Source organism: Cynocephalus volans, chromosome 1, assembly GCF_027409185.1.
Source record: "Cynocephalus volans isolate mCynVol1 chromosome 1, mCynVol1.pri, whole genome shotgun sequence".
Lineage (NCBI taxonomy): Eukaryota > Metazoa > Chordata > Mammalia > Dermoptera > Cynocephalidae > Cynocephalus > Cynocephalus volans.
Window position 1 is genome coordinate 242,568,996 of NC_084460.1, and position 15,060 is coordinate 242,584,055.

General features: G+C 34.2%; 1 protein-coding gene across 1 annotated transcript in view; it reads right to left on the reverse strand.

The window, feature by feature from the left end:
• ATF2 (activating transcription factor 2) overlaps positions 1-15,060 on the reverse strand; it is an 80,887-nt gene that overhangs the window by 50,729 nt on the left and 15,098 nt on the right. The window contains exons 3-4 of the mRNA XM_063098094.1: positions 11,234-11,308; positions 2,193-2,262 (exon numbers count right to left, since the gene is read on the reverse strand). Of these exons, the coding sequence (XP_062954164.1) occupies positions 2,193-2,262; positions 11,234-11,265 (102 nt within the window). The 5' untranslated portion in view covers positions 11,266-11,308. The remainder of the gene's footprint in view (positions 1-2,192; positions 2,263-11,233; positions 11,309-15,060) is intronic.

Sequence of the window (15,060 nt, forward strand, 5' to 3'; positions counted from 1 at the left end):
ACTGTACGGGAAAAAAAAAAAAAAAAAAAGATTAGCTTCAACTCCTACCTCACACCATACTCAAAAATTAATTTAAGGTGAAAAAGAGACCTAAATAAAAAAGCAAGCTTTTAGAGGAAAACAAAGGAGACTATCTTTGTGACCTAAGGGTAGGCAAAAATTACTTAGACAAGTCACAGAAAGCAACAACTATAAAAGATAAAAAATCAACACATTAGACTTAAGCATCTGATCATCAAAAGATATTATTATAAAAGTTAAGATGCAAACCACAGACTTGGAGAAAATATTTGACAAAGGACTGGTATCCAGTATATATAAAGAACTCCTAAAAGTCTGTAATTAAAAGACAATCCAATTTTTAAAAACAGGCAAAAGATTTAAAAAGATACCTCACAAACAATAATGTATGCAAAAGGCCAATAAACATGACATGCTCATCTTTTCATTAGTTATCAAAGAAATGCAAATTAAAACCATGATGAGATACCAGTCCACACACACAAAAATGGCTAAAATTTAAAAACTGAGAAGCATAGGGTACAAGACCTCTCATACATTGTTGGTGGGAATGTAAAGTGGTATATCTCTTTTAGAAAGCTGTTCGGTAATTTCCTAAAAAGTTAAACATATATCTATCATATGATCCCAATGTTACATTCCTAGGTATTAATCCAAGAGAAATGAAAGCATGTGTCCATACAAAGACTAGTACACAAATATTCACACCAGCTTTATTTGCAATAACTAAAAACTGGAAATAAGCAAAATATCCATCAACAGGTGAAGTAATAAGTTGTGGAATAATGAAATATTACCCCTCAAAGAAAAAGAATTAACTATTGATCACATAACATGGAGAAATCTTAAATTATGTGCAGTAAAAGGTGACAGATAAATGTACACATGGTATAATTCCATTTATATAAAATTCTGGAAAATGTAAACAAATCTACAGTGACAGAAGGCAGATCAGTGGTTAAAGGGATGGCAGGGCTGAGAGGGAATACAAATGGGCATGAAGAAACTTTTGTAGTGATGGATATATTGACTATCTTGATTGTGGTTATATTTTATGAGTATATAGATATGTTAAAAATTATCAATTGTACACAATAAAGTGCATATGTTTATAGTGTATTAATTATGTCATAATTTAAAATATCAATTAAAAAATCAACTAAAAAATGTAAACCAATGAAGCACTTTAATGCTTATTTATAATTTATAGTCTGTATATTTAAGTACTTTGTTGTAATTTCACTATGCTTTAAATTTATTTTTTCAGTCTTCCTTAGTGTCTATAGTCATTTTAAGATTAGAATTATTACAGCAATAGATTAATAATTTATTGGCTTGTTAAAAAACAAATATTTTCTGAAGCTTCCATATGTGCTCTATATTATAGTTGTTAGACTTAAGAACATTAATACATTAATGATACCGTCAGAAGTAAATATCAGTTAATTTTATAAGAGTTCAGCAAGTAAAATAATTCTCATATAAGACTGTGTACATTTGATTTCCAATTAGGCAGTTTAGCAATAACTTTCAACCAACAATGGTCAAATTAGTATACTTTTATTTTTTATTTATTTATTTTTTTTGTATTTTTTTGTCGTTTTTTCGTGACCGGCACTGAGTGCACCGGTCATTCCTATATAGGATCCGAACCCGCGGCGGGAACGTCGCCGCGCTCCCAGTGCAGCACTCTACCGAGTACGCCACGGGCTCGGCCCTTAGTATACTTTTAAATCCTAGATTTTGTCCAGAGTTTCCACCTTTGTATTATAAGTTGTAACCCTCACACCAATATTAGATTTTATTTTCCAAAACTCAGATATGCTATTGAGAAAAACAATTTTTTCCCAAAAGTTTTCTGGATTTTTTTTTTTTTTTTTAAAAGATGACCGGTAAGGGGATCTTAACCCTTGACTTGGTGTTGTGAGCCCCACGCTCAGCCAGTGAGCAAACCGGCCATCCGTATATGGGATCCGAACCTGGGGCCTTGGTGTTATCAGCACCGCACTCTCCCGAGTGAGCCACGGGCCGGCCCAGTTTTCTGGATTTTTAAATTCTAACTCTAAAATTTTATAAAACATTGCAGGAACATCCTTTTAATGACAACATATTCTGTCAGTGTTTCAATAAATGGGAATATAAAAAATGGTTTAGAGTAATTTATATATTACCTGGCCACATCCAGGGGCAGTGCATAGAAAGGGTTTGTCATCACTCATATTCCACAGGTCCTTGTATTGCCTATAATAAAATATAAAGAGATAGTTAAAGACTTTACAGTTCATATTTTTAAATGAAGAGTAATTTAAAACATCAATTTCAAAATTAATTTTCACTAAGCTTATTACATTTCTATTTGAATGTGAAATGAACCACTTTTACTGACATTTTAACCCTATCTTCCACTTTCTTATTATGAGAGTAGAAAAATACATGCAACATGTAAATTTTACACTATAAAGAAAAGGTTAGAAACACTGTTCTATCAGTGAAATGAACAGATTTCATTCATTCGAAAAAATTAAATGAGTAAATGCTACGCAACCTTTCAAGGATCATACCGTATAGTTATGGGAAAAATGTAGCAAAATGTCTATCTACAGTCCTAGTTTCTTTCTTTTTTTTTTTTTAAATTTTATTTTGTCGATATACATTGTGGCTGATTATTGCTCCCCATCACCAAAACCTCCCTCACTTCTCCCTCCCCCCTCCCCCCCAACAATGTCCTTTCTGTTTGCTTGTCGTATCAACTTCAATTGTGGTTGTTATATCTTCTTCCCCCCCGCACCCGGTTTTTTTTGTGTGTGTGTGTGTGTGTGTGTGTGAATTTATATATTAATTTTTAGCTCCCACCAATAAGTGAGAACATGTGGTATTTCTCTTTCTGTGCCTGACTTGTTTCACTTAATATAATTCTCTCAAGGTCCATCCATGTTGTTGCAAATGGCAGTATTTCATTCGTTTTTATAGCTGAGTAGTATTCCATTGTGTAGATGTACCACATTTTCCGTATCCACTCATCTGATGATGGGCATTTGGGCTGGTTCCAACTCTTGGCTATTGTAAAGAGTGCTGCAATAAACATTGGGGAACAGGTATACCTGCGACTTGATGATTTCCATTCCTCTGGGTATATTACCAACAGTGGGATAGCTGGGTCATATGGTAGATCTATCTGCAATTGTTTGAGGAACCTCCATACCATTTTCCATAGAGGCTGCACCATTTTGCAGTCCCACCAACAATGTATGAGAGTTCCTTTTTCTCTGCAACCTCGCCAGCATTTATCGTTCAGAGTCTTTTGGATTTTAGCCATCCTAACTGGGGTTAGATGGTATCTCAATGTGGTTTTGATTTGCATTTCCTGGATGCTGAGTGATGTTGAGCATTTTTTCATATGTCTGTTGGCCATTTGTATATCTTCCTTAGAGAGAGAGCCTACTTAGCTCTTTTGCCCATTTTTTAATTGGGTTGCTTGTTTTCTTCTTGTAAAGTTGTTTGAGTTCCTTATATATTCTGGATATTAATCCTTTGTCGGATGTATATTTTGCAAATATTTTCTCCCACTCTGTTGGTTGTCTTTTAACTCTGTTAATTGTTTCTTTTGCTGTGCAGAAGCTTTTTAGTTTGATATAATCCCATTTGTTTATTTTTCCTTTGGTTGCCCGTGCTTTTGGGGTCGTATTCATGAAGTCTGTGCCCAGTCCTATTTCCTGAAGTGTTTCTCCTATGTTTTCTTTAAGAAGTTTTATTGTTTCAGGGTGTATATTTAAATCCTTAATCCATTTTGAGTTGATTTTAGTATACGGTGAGAGGTATGGATCTAGTTTCATTCTCCTGCATATGGATATCCAGTTATCCCAGCACCATTTGCTGAAGAGGCAGTCCCTTCCCCAGTGAATAGGCTTGGTGCCTTTGTCAAAGATCAGATGGAAGTAAGTGTGTGGGTTGATTTCTGGATTCTCTATTCTATTCCATTGGTCAGTGTGTCTGTTTTTATGCCAGTACCATACTGTTTTGGTTATTATAGCTTTGTAGTATAGCTTAAAGTCAGGTAGTGTTATGCCTCCAGCTTTATTTTTTTTGCTCAGCATTGCTTTGGCTATGTGTGGTCTTTTATTGTTCCATATAAATGTCTGGATAGTTTTTTCCATTTCTGAGAAAAATGCCTTTGGAATTTTGATGGGGATTGCATTGAATTTGTATATCACTTTGGGTAGTATGGACATTTTCACTATGTTGATTCTTCTCCAGTCCTAGTTTCTAATCGGATATTTTTATCTACTGGCTAAACATTTGTATCTGCATATCCCACCAAAACATCAATTGTCTAGAAACAAACTCTTAAGTCCCTTTTTGAACTTACTCCTTTTCCTCTGTGTGAAGCACAATGAAGACCCAAAGGGAAATACAAAAATAAAAGAGAAATAGATCCCAGCCTCAGGGAACTCTCCTTTCAGTAAAAGAGATAAAATAGAAATACAGATTTTGTTATGGTAATACTAACTGTGATCTCTTTCTAAATCCTAAATTTCCAACCCATTCTCAGTGGTATAGTTGGGACCACAGCCTAAGTTTCTGAGTCCAGTTCAAAGCTCTTGCCAATATTTTATGCTAAGGTTTGATGTACTTTATTTTTAGGAAACATATGCTGGTCCACAATAGTCGCTCCTTTATGTTTTAAGCATGGACACAATGATCAAGGATAACAGAAAAGGTTTTTTAGGAAGTCATAATTAACCTTATATATAAAATTTGTAAAATGTGCGAACAAATTTTTATCTACTATAATTGTCAAATAGCCTGTGAACAACTTGATATTGCACTAGGTACAAGGATGACACAGGAAAACACTGGCCTAGACTTCTGATTTATGGTCCAACACATAAAGAGCTTGAAAGTCATCACTCCTGTCCCCACAGCAAGAAAAATTATGAAAAAACTGAAAAGCAACTCTTCTTAGATACGTCAGAGAACTGAGGTCACATGGCAATCTGCTGCACAGAAAAGTAGACAAAGGCAGACACTGAGAATCATAGTTTCCCAATTTAGAAGTCTACTGCTAGAGCCAGTACTGGTAGGAATACTTAAAGGGTAACTGACCAATTGCCAGAGGCTGTGTAGACTAGCTTGCGAAGTAAAAACTCCTGGGACCCAGTCTTAGGGGTGGGACACACTTTCCTGCATTTTAACTATGGGAGCCCCACTAGGATCTTAGGGTGAAGACTGGAGAAAAAAATCCCCTCATGGGTCTAGCAGGAGGAGGGGGAAAGTAACCACTTTGAAATATGCCTAGAGTATTCTGTTCTTCTTAACATGAAGGACTACACTCTCAAAAGAAACTATTTTACAAGAGCCTAACAGACCTGGAGAAAGGAAATAACTAACTCCAGCCCCTTCCCCTCTACTCTTTCTGCTTAACCTAAGGGGGAAGGGGTAAAGCTGGGAAGAACTTGTGAAGGTCATAGCCCAGGGGCATAGGATCACAAAAGGATTGAGACCTAATCACAGGGCTACAGAATGCTTCTGCTCTCCCTACACCTCACCACTACATCAATGAGGCTCCTGTTAATAATAGTGGAGTAGACAGAAGAACTGCAAAGCTCAGACCCTATTTAAGGAGTCTCTTTAGGAAACCAAAAGATGAGAGGGGAAATAAAAACAAAGACACTAGAGGATATTTTAGCTTTGGACACCTACAGCTACAGCTAATATTAGACACAGCCTAACTCCTAGGCAAATAAACATAAAACCTCATACAAAGGCCTATTTACCTCAGTTCCTTTTACCAGATGTATCATGTCCAACTTTCAATAAAATATGACAAGGTATGCTAAAAGGGCAAAAAAACAGTCTAAAGAGACAAAGCAAACTACAGAACCAGACTCAAATATGGCAGAGATTTTGGAATTACTAGACTGGAAATTTAAAATAACTATGAATAACATGCTAAGAACTCTAATGGAAAAAGTATGCAACATGCAAGAACACATGGGTAATATAAGTAGAGTGACGGAAAGTCTTGGAAAGAATCAAAAGGAAATGTTAAAAATCAAAAATACTGTAACAGAAACAAAGAATGTCCCTGATAGGCTCATCAGTATATTGGATACAACTGAGGAAAAAATGACTGAGTTTGAAGACAGTCAATAAAAACTTCCAGAACTGAAATGGAAAGAGAAAAATGAATGAAAAAAGTGGAACAAAATATCCAAGAGTTGTGGGACAATGATGAAGGTATAACACGTGTGTGGTGGGAATATCAAAAGGAGAAAAACAAGAGAAAGGAATAGAATAAATATTTTAAGGACTTGTAATAATGGCTGAGAATTCTTCAAAATTAATTTTTTTAAAAAAACAAAAAACCCACACCACAGATCCTGGAAGCTCAGAGAACAAGAAGAATAAATACCAAAAAATCTACACCTAGATATATCATATTCAAAATGCAGAAAATCAAAGATAAGAAAAAAATGTTGAAGCCAGATTAAAAAAAAAAAAGGAAATATTTGTCTAAGAGGTATTTCTGCCATAAGTTACTTTGCTTACCAAATAAAAATTCATCTTATGAATTTACAGTTTTATAAATACAGTACCTTGTCTTAGAATAATTAGCTATATAAAATTATCCAAATAAACAATAAAAACTCACTTTCTCAAATCTACAAAGTTTTCATTATTATGCTCTATAGAACAAACCCTGAAGCACACAATGTAACGGGATATTTATGATCTTTAAATACCCAAAGGTAGCTTCAAATGGGGATGGAAAAGCAAATGTCATTAAATTATCTTCCCCAATACTAAAAAGATTTTCCTTTTAGTAATAAACAGGAGGTTCTGGCTGCACAAAATCTTGACAGACCAGACTGAATACTCTTCAATAATTACAGCTTCAAATGGTAAACTACTCTTAATTAATTACACAGTATAATTTCAATTGGGTTACAGTATCTATCTAATTTATTACCTTTCTCTGACAACTATAAAACATGACTACAAATTCTCTGAAACTCCCCCGTTGAGAGGACATGTCTATGTCCCCTTCCCTTGAATCTGAGTGGGTTTATAACTACTTCAACCAATAGAATACTGTGAAAATGACAAAAGACCAAGTCAGAAATCATAGTCTCTGTCTTCATACTGGTATTTAAATTTACAAATATGAGCAAAAGTATCCTACAAGATTGGCTGTGACTGACCACTAGTGAAATTTACATAAATAGATAAGGAGTGAGGAGGAAGACCCCATGGCCCAGCAGTTCTCAAAAAGGACTGTCGATATTCAAAAATTCAGAACCCCCAAAGAACTTCTGTTTATGCAAGTTATTATCAATACTGACTGCATTAGATATTAAAACAGAAAAATTATAAAAATGTTAATTTATTAAAAAAAAAAAAAAAATGAGGACTGGCCAGTTTGTTCACTTGATCAGACTGTGGTGTTATAACACCACGGTCAAGGGTCCGGATCCCCAAACTGGCCAGCTGCCAAAACAATGAACTCATTGCATATTAACACAAGTAACATTTTTATAAAAACTAAATATATTTTCAAAACAAAATGTTAGTGAGGAAGGCAGGCATTACTTCACATTTTTTTGCACATCTTTTAATGTCTGGCTTAATAGAATAAGGTGGCTAGATTCTCATAATTTGCTTCTTGTATTCAATCTGTTTCCTGAGAGTTTTAATCATGAATAGACATTGAACTTTATCAAGTGCCTTTTCTGCATCTATTTAGATGATTTATTTTTCTTTCATTGTTTTAATGTTGTAAATCAACACTGATTTTCAACTGACAAACCAACCAGAATTTCTGGAATAAATCCCCCTATGGGGACGGACACACACACGTGCGCACACGCACGCACGCACACACACACACTTTATTTGGTAATACTTGGTTTTGGATTTTTATATCTATGCTCATGAGAGACAAACTTGCCAGGTATCAAGGTTATGATGGCTTTAGAGAAGTTGAAACATGTTAATTCTGTTCAATTCTCTGCAAGAATCTGTGTAAGATTCATATTAATTCTTCCTTAAATGTTTGAAGTATTCATCAGTGAAGCTATCTGAACCTGGGTTTTTCTCTGTGGGGAGGTTTTAAATCATGAATTCAGTATCTTTAAATAGATATAAACTAAAATTCTTTTATCACTTTGTTGTCCAGGAATTTGTCCATTACATCTACACTTTAAATGTATTAGCATGGTTATTCATAACATCCTTTTTTTTTTTTCATGTCCACTAGATCTGTGGTGATGTCTCCTATTAAATTCCCAACATTGCTAACTTTCTTTCTCTTTAATCAGTCTTGCTAAGGGGTTTATCCATTTTATTGCTATTTTTTAACTTTTGGCTTTGATCATTTACTCAATTATACTCTTCTTTATATTTCATCAATTCCATTTATAACACTAAAAACAAATATGTAGGAATAAATCTAATAAAAATTGTACACCATACATAAAAACAAAAACAAAAACTACAAAACATTACCACAAAAAATTTAAAAATGCATAAATAAGTGGAGGATGTAACATGTTCATGGATTGGAAGACTTGATGTTAATATGATGACAATTCTGCCCAAATCAATCTATCAGACATATAGTGCAATTCCAATTAAAACCCCAGTAGGTTTTATGTGTATGTGGAAACTGAGTCTACAATTTATAAGGAAATGCAAAAGACCCAGAATAAGTGAGGCAGTCCTGAAGAACAGTAATCAAGCTACAGGACTTATCAGATATCAAGACCCATTATAAAACTATAATAATGAAGATAATGTGGTATCAATCCAATGATAAACATGCAAAGCAGTGGAACAGAAAGGAGTCCAGAATTGGACCCACATATAAGGTCACCTGATTTGTACCAGAGGTCTTCAAAAAGTTCATGGAAAGATTTATATTATCTTTTAATTCTATTTTTCATGAACTTTCTGAAGTACCCTGTACAAAGACTCAACTTCAGGTCAGTGCAGAAAGGATGGTCTTTTCAATAACAGGTTCTAGAAATTTTACATAATGACAGTGTTTGACTCAACTAATAATTGTGTAATATTTCTTTTACAACATTAGCACACCAACTCTTTTAACTCACTGTTTCCCAAAGCATATTCTATAGGGATATTAGTAGCTATTTTACAAAAATGGTATGTAGCCAAATAAATTTGGGAAATGCTCGAGTATGTAGGCTTTATTTTTGCAGAACTTTTCAAAGCCTTCAATGCTATGTCAAGTAAGTATACATAAGTAAAAAAACGATTCGACTCCTACCTCATATGACACTAAAAATTAAGTCACAGTGGATCACAATCTAAATGCAAAAGGCAAAGCAAAAGTTTATAGAAGAAAAACTAGGAAACAATCTTCATGATTTTGGAATAGTCAAAGGTTTTTTTAAACAATACACAAAAGGTAACGCCCATAAAAGAAAAGATTGATAAAACAGATTTTACTCTACATAGTGCATTTTATTCTATATGTTATACCACAATAAAAAGTAAAAAACAAAATAGTATATCTAACCAAATACTGAAAAATAAGACAAAAATTATGTAGTAACCTCGTCCAGACAGCGTCCAGGAAACCTTAGAGTGCAGAGGGACACATACTACAGAAAACAGTAAAAAGTGAAAGAATATACATATTTAAAAATGACTGAATCTCACAGGACTCTAGTATAGGTGGAATAAGAGATTCAAAGAAAACCTGGCATACAGTAAATCAGTAAAGACTTCTATGACAGACAAGCAAGCCATGCAACCCAACAGCTAAGAAACTCTGTCCGCATATGAAAATTCGTAAACAAAGAAAAAAGATCAGCACTTATTCTGCCTTTTTTGCATAAACTGTACTTCAGGTAACTAAATAGTTGATGAAGGAAAAGTTCTTCATAGAAGAATTTCATCTAATAAGTACAGAGAGAATAAAATAATTAGAAAATCACCACTTTTCAAATCCTAATGAAAAAATGGATCTGGGCAACTGTCATCAATGTCTGACTTTTAAACCATTAGGAGAAAAGATGATAGGAACTTTATAATGGTTGGCTCAAGGCGGTTGGTCTTAAATCAACAACACTAAAGGTTGGATAAATAGACCTTAGGTGCCTCCTGATATGATGAAAGCCATAAAGTATTTGTGGGGAGGGGTATCAAACTTCAATCTAATCAAGCCTCTCTAGCTCCAACTACAACAAAATACTGGATACAGAAAAACATGTCAAACACCACCACCAGGAAGCAGTCAGCCAAATCAAATACATGGGAAAATCTACAGGACAATTGACCTGGTCTCTTCAACAAATAAACGTCACGGGAGGGAAAAAAGCAGACGAAGGGGGAACTGTTTTAGGTAGCAAGAGTTTTAATAAACATACTAATCAAATGTATGAGGGGGTCTTCAAAAAGTTCATGGAAAGATTTGTATTATCTCTTAATTTTATTTTCTCCACAAACTTTTTGAAGTACCCTTCCTGACGTAAGAACCTTTCTGGATCCTGATTCAAACAACACAATTACAAAAAGATACAAGCCAAGATTGCGTTCCTACTTTTTAATTTTGACATAAAGTTCCCAATTATTCCATCCATCAACTTGTAGGTTTGTTTTTGCTTTCTTTCTAGAAATTATATATAGCAACTCTATTTGACTCAACCAATAATTCTGTAACATTGTTCCTTTTCCAACACTAGCTTATTAACCTTTCAGAGTAAGGTTTCCCAAAACAATTCCATAGGAATGTCAGTTAGCTAATATTAAAAAAAAAAGAATGTGGACAAACAAATCTGGGAAATGTTGAGGTATGCATATTTTTTGCAGGACTTTCAAAGCCTTTAATACACTCAACTGAAATGACCAGGGGAACACCCAGTACATGGCATTTTTGCAACAGCTATTTGCTATTTGAATGCTTTTTTGTAGAACATCTCATGGGGCTAATATTATTTGGAACTCATTTTAGAAGAAATCAAAAGCATAAAATATATTTGTTTCTCATAGTTAAGTGTATTTTGATGCTTTTTATCTGATAATTTTAAAAACAGAATAGGAGTATCAGCTAAACTACATACTACATAATTGGTTTCTTATTTATGGAAAAAACCCCACTAAAATATTTATCTAATAGAAACAACCTATGCAAATTTTTATAACTTAAAATATGAAAAAGGGCTGGAAATACCAAATATTGCACACATACCTGGCAGAATTCACATGTAATCTGAATTTCATAAGTTGAACAACTTATCACGTCCTCTTTCTCATGGCAAGGATACTGAAAAACAAAGTGGTTTCACATGTTAAAAACACTTTTGAAATACTTCTTCAAACACTGTAGAAAATAAAAGCACTTCAATTACTCTCTGTAATACTACTATCATCCAAAAACCCAGTCACTTTTAAGAATCTTTATAATAGAGTACTGCTCCTGAAATATGAATATACATATAAATGCCTTAAACATAAATATTAATATATCCAACTCCACCAAAGGGGTGAAAAGTATACTCAGTGGTTGTCAGGTTCTCAGCCTAATTCATCAAAATTTATTTTTCCCAGAATGTAGCTGATCTATACAAACAGCTCCTTCTTCCGTATCTTCACCACTTGCTTATTTGATATTAGTTTAAGGACAAGTACAGCACACTTAAATGACTCAGGTCAGGGGCCCATTTTTAAACTCTGCCAATACTTCATCTTATACTCACTAAAACCCTATCTAGTGGTAAACAGAGTAACTATATGCTTATCCAAACAAGCCAATGGTACATAGAGGAAAATTATATTTTTCATAATTTTGCTTATAAATGTGGTTTCAAGAATTGAAAAACTGAATAATTCCTGTGGGGGAATGTGTAATAGCCACAGCTCTGAGTCCTGGAGTAAAGGTCTACGTGATATAGGTGACAGAAAGAAGAAAGTTTCTTCCCTCGCCCCAGGCAAATAAATCTTCTATCTGGTAGGATTTTATTTCTCCATTCACATCCAACTTTACCCTGCTGCCCATGAGGAGAAAGAAAAGAACATTAAAATAATCCAAGAGAAATTTATAAAAGTCATGGTTCTGTCATTACCAGCAGAATGTGAGCTTGATGAGGGCAAGGAGCTTATCTTTGGGTTAACTACCTAAAACAGTGCCCAGCTTAGTTAAGTTCAAGAAACATTTAATCAACAACAATATGAAAACACCAAAGATGAAAAACAAAACAGTCCCTGCACTTGAGAAACTTTCAGTCTAGCAGAAGAAAGAGAAATATAGAAGTATAATTTCAATTAATTTGGTAATATGAGTTAAAATACTATGAAGAGTACAGAGATAGTGCAAGGACCAATCTGATAGTTCTAGAAAAGCTTTCTAAGGGAGTTAACCCCTTGGTACCCTTCTCTCTAATCTTGTCTACTCTCCCACAGCTACAATGGTTCCTCCCCTACAAAACAGGTTTGCCTACAAAGCAGCCTATTTCCTGGCCAACCAATAAAAATGCCCATTCCCTTATTACCATTTTGAATACCTATCTGAGGTAGCTGTAAATATCACCATTTCAAACACCTTGAGAATAAATGATAATAATTCCTCTAGGAGGCTTCAATGTTATCTCTTTGTTAATCTGAGTCTCAAGCCTCTAAATACAGGTTTATCTCCTTTTTACAGCAAGGTTGGAAATAATGCTCACAACAGAAACCTCGAAAAGAGGCTATGTCAAACTATAAATTGTTAGGAAAGTCAATGACTGCAGGTAGAGAACTGTTAATACACTACACCACTCTGGCAAACATCTACAAACTATACTGGTAGGAAAATTACTGTCATGAGAACACATAGGAGGGATCCAGGAAAAATCTAAAAGAAGTCAGCTTCTTTGGTTTCCTCTCATCTTTTAACTCTTCTCCTAACACTTCTTTATCTTCCTTCATCTCATGATCTAGTGCCAAAGTTCTCCCTTTTCTTCTTTCAATCAACAACTGAGTGTCTACTTTGTGCTTGGCACTAGATACTTTGTGCTAGATGCTGAGGATATAGTGGTGAATTAAGATAGGTACCTGGCCTTCATGGAGCTTCCAGGATAGTGATGAAGCTTACACTAGCTAATCAAGCATTCAACTCAGACCTCCTTTTCCTACAACCCCAAATTAAGAATCAAAACTATCACTGAACACTTTAGAAACAAACGTAATTATCCACCTAGTAAATCTTATTAGATTCAATCTTTTAGGGGTTAAATATACATACTTAAAGAGATACAATCTGAGCTACCCTTTCTTTCCAATCTCACCTCCTGCTAAGTGCTATTTCCAATCACCATGGCCCATTTTAACAATATCGGACTGCTTGTCAGCCTCTGAAAAATGACCCTCAATTTGCATTCTCTTCACTATACCTAAAATATACCCTCCTAGATAAATGTCTGCCTTCTTTGATATTATATTGTCAAGGCCCAGTTGAAATGATACTTTCTTTGTGATACCTTCCTCATAACACAAATTGAATTTTTTTCCTATTAAGCTTTCTGTGTTGCTTATGCTTTTGCTTATAGGACCCACACTACTACGGAGGGGCATGAGGAAACTTTTGATGGTGAAGAATAAATCACATCTTGATTGTGGTGATGGTTTTATGAGTGTATACACATAAGTCAAAACTTATCAAGTGGTACACTTTAAATATGTGCATTTTATTGTAGGTCAATTATACCTCAAAAAACTGTTTCTAAAAGTCTACCTTGATCTCTTTTAAAAAAATATACTCAAAGTGTGGAAAGCAAAGTTTGTGAAATAATCTGCCATACCTGCATGAAGTCAAAGACCATGGCTAGTGACCATAAATGGTATCTGATAATTACTTAAGTGAATGAAACTTACTTTACTTTGTTTTTCTTCCTCCTTTCCCATCATGAGCTGGATTCTTCATTTCACACCCTATAAAAACTCAGCATGTCTTCCAGGTTTGAAATGGCAACCTGCTCTCTGTCTCTCTTCAAGCAGTGGCTTAATAAAGTGCCTCTGACACTTCCTCCAAAGTAAATCCAACATGAAGCTTTACTACTAACACTTTAAAATTTTACCTGGGCACATGGTTCTTACGAACCAATATGGTACTACACAAATATTTTTCAGATCTGAATCCACAAAATTTTTAACATGTATGCTATATATGTTACTTCAGGGAAAAAAATGAATATTCCTCCATATGAACAATTTTCTCAACCTCAAATGAGAAATATGACCAAAAATTGCTCTGGGGTAAAGAGCAATAAATATCAACTGCTCCTAAGAGTAGAGAAAGAGGTGGGGCAGAAAATATGAAGGAGAAAAGTAAATCCCTGAAAACTCTAAAGGAAAGGAAAAAATCTATACAATGTATTATGACATAATAGACACCAGCCATTTTAATACAGGCACAAGAACATCCTATGAACTGAGGGCATTTGCTTGGTGCTCTGCTGCAGAAATAGATCAGTACAAAAGTAAAGGTTTCCTCTTTCCAGTTTTCTAAGACAATTCCACATATAAACATGTATATCTTCCTCATATTTTCTCTATTTTATTGCTGTAAGTGTAGCATTTTATTTTAGAGTCTCAAACTTTTTAAATTTATACTTAAATTTTGTTTGTGACAACATGGCCAAAGCAATTTCTTCTATTAGGTATCCTGCATAAATGACCAATCTTACATAATTCTAGAAAACCCTTAAAGCTAAAGTTTTAGTTGGAGTTAGATGATCACTTGTTATTTCCTGATTATATAAACTAAATTATACCTACAGAACTAAGACATTGTAAAGAACTTTAAATTTGCTCCTAGAATAATACTGAAGAGCAAAAAGAAGTAAATAAAAGTCACCTGGAATACTGCCATTCAGAGATAATTACTATTAACATTTCACAGTTCATATTCCAGTCTTGTCAATGTGTGGAGATATATAACTTTAAAAATTGTAAAAACAGTACTACAACTTCCTTTAAAATGCAATTATCTAAATTCTGCCACCTCATTAAACAGTAATGTCATTAAATAGAAGATGTCAT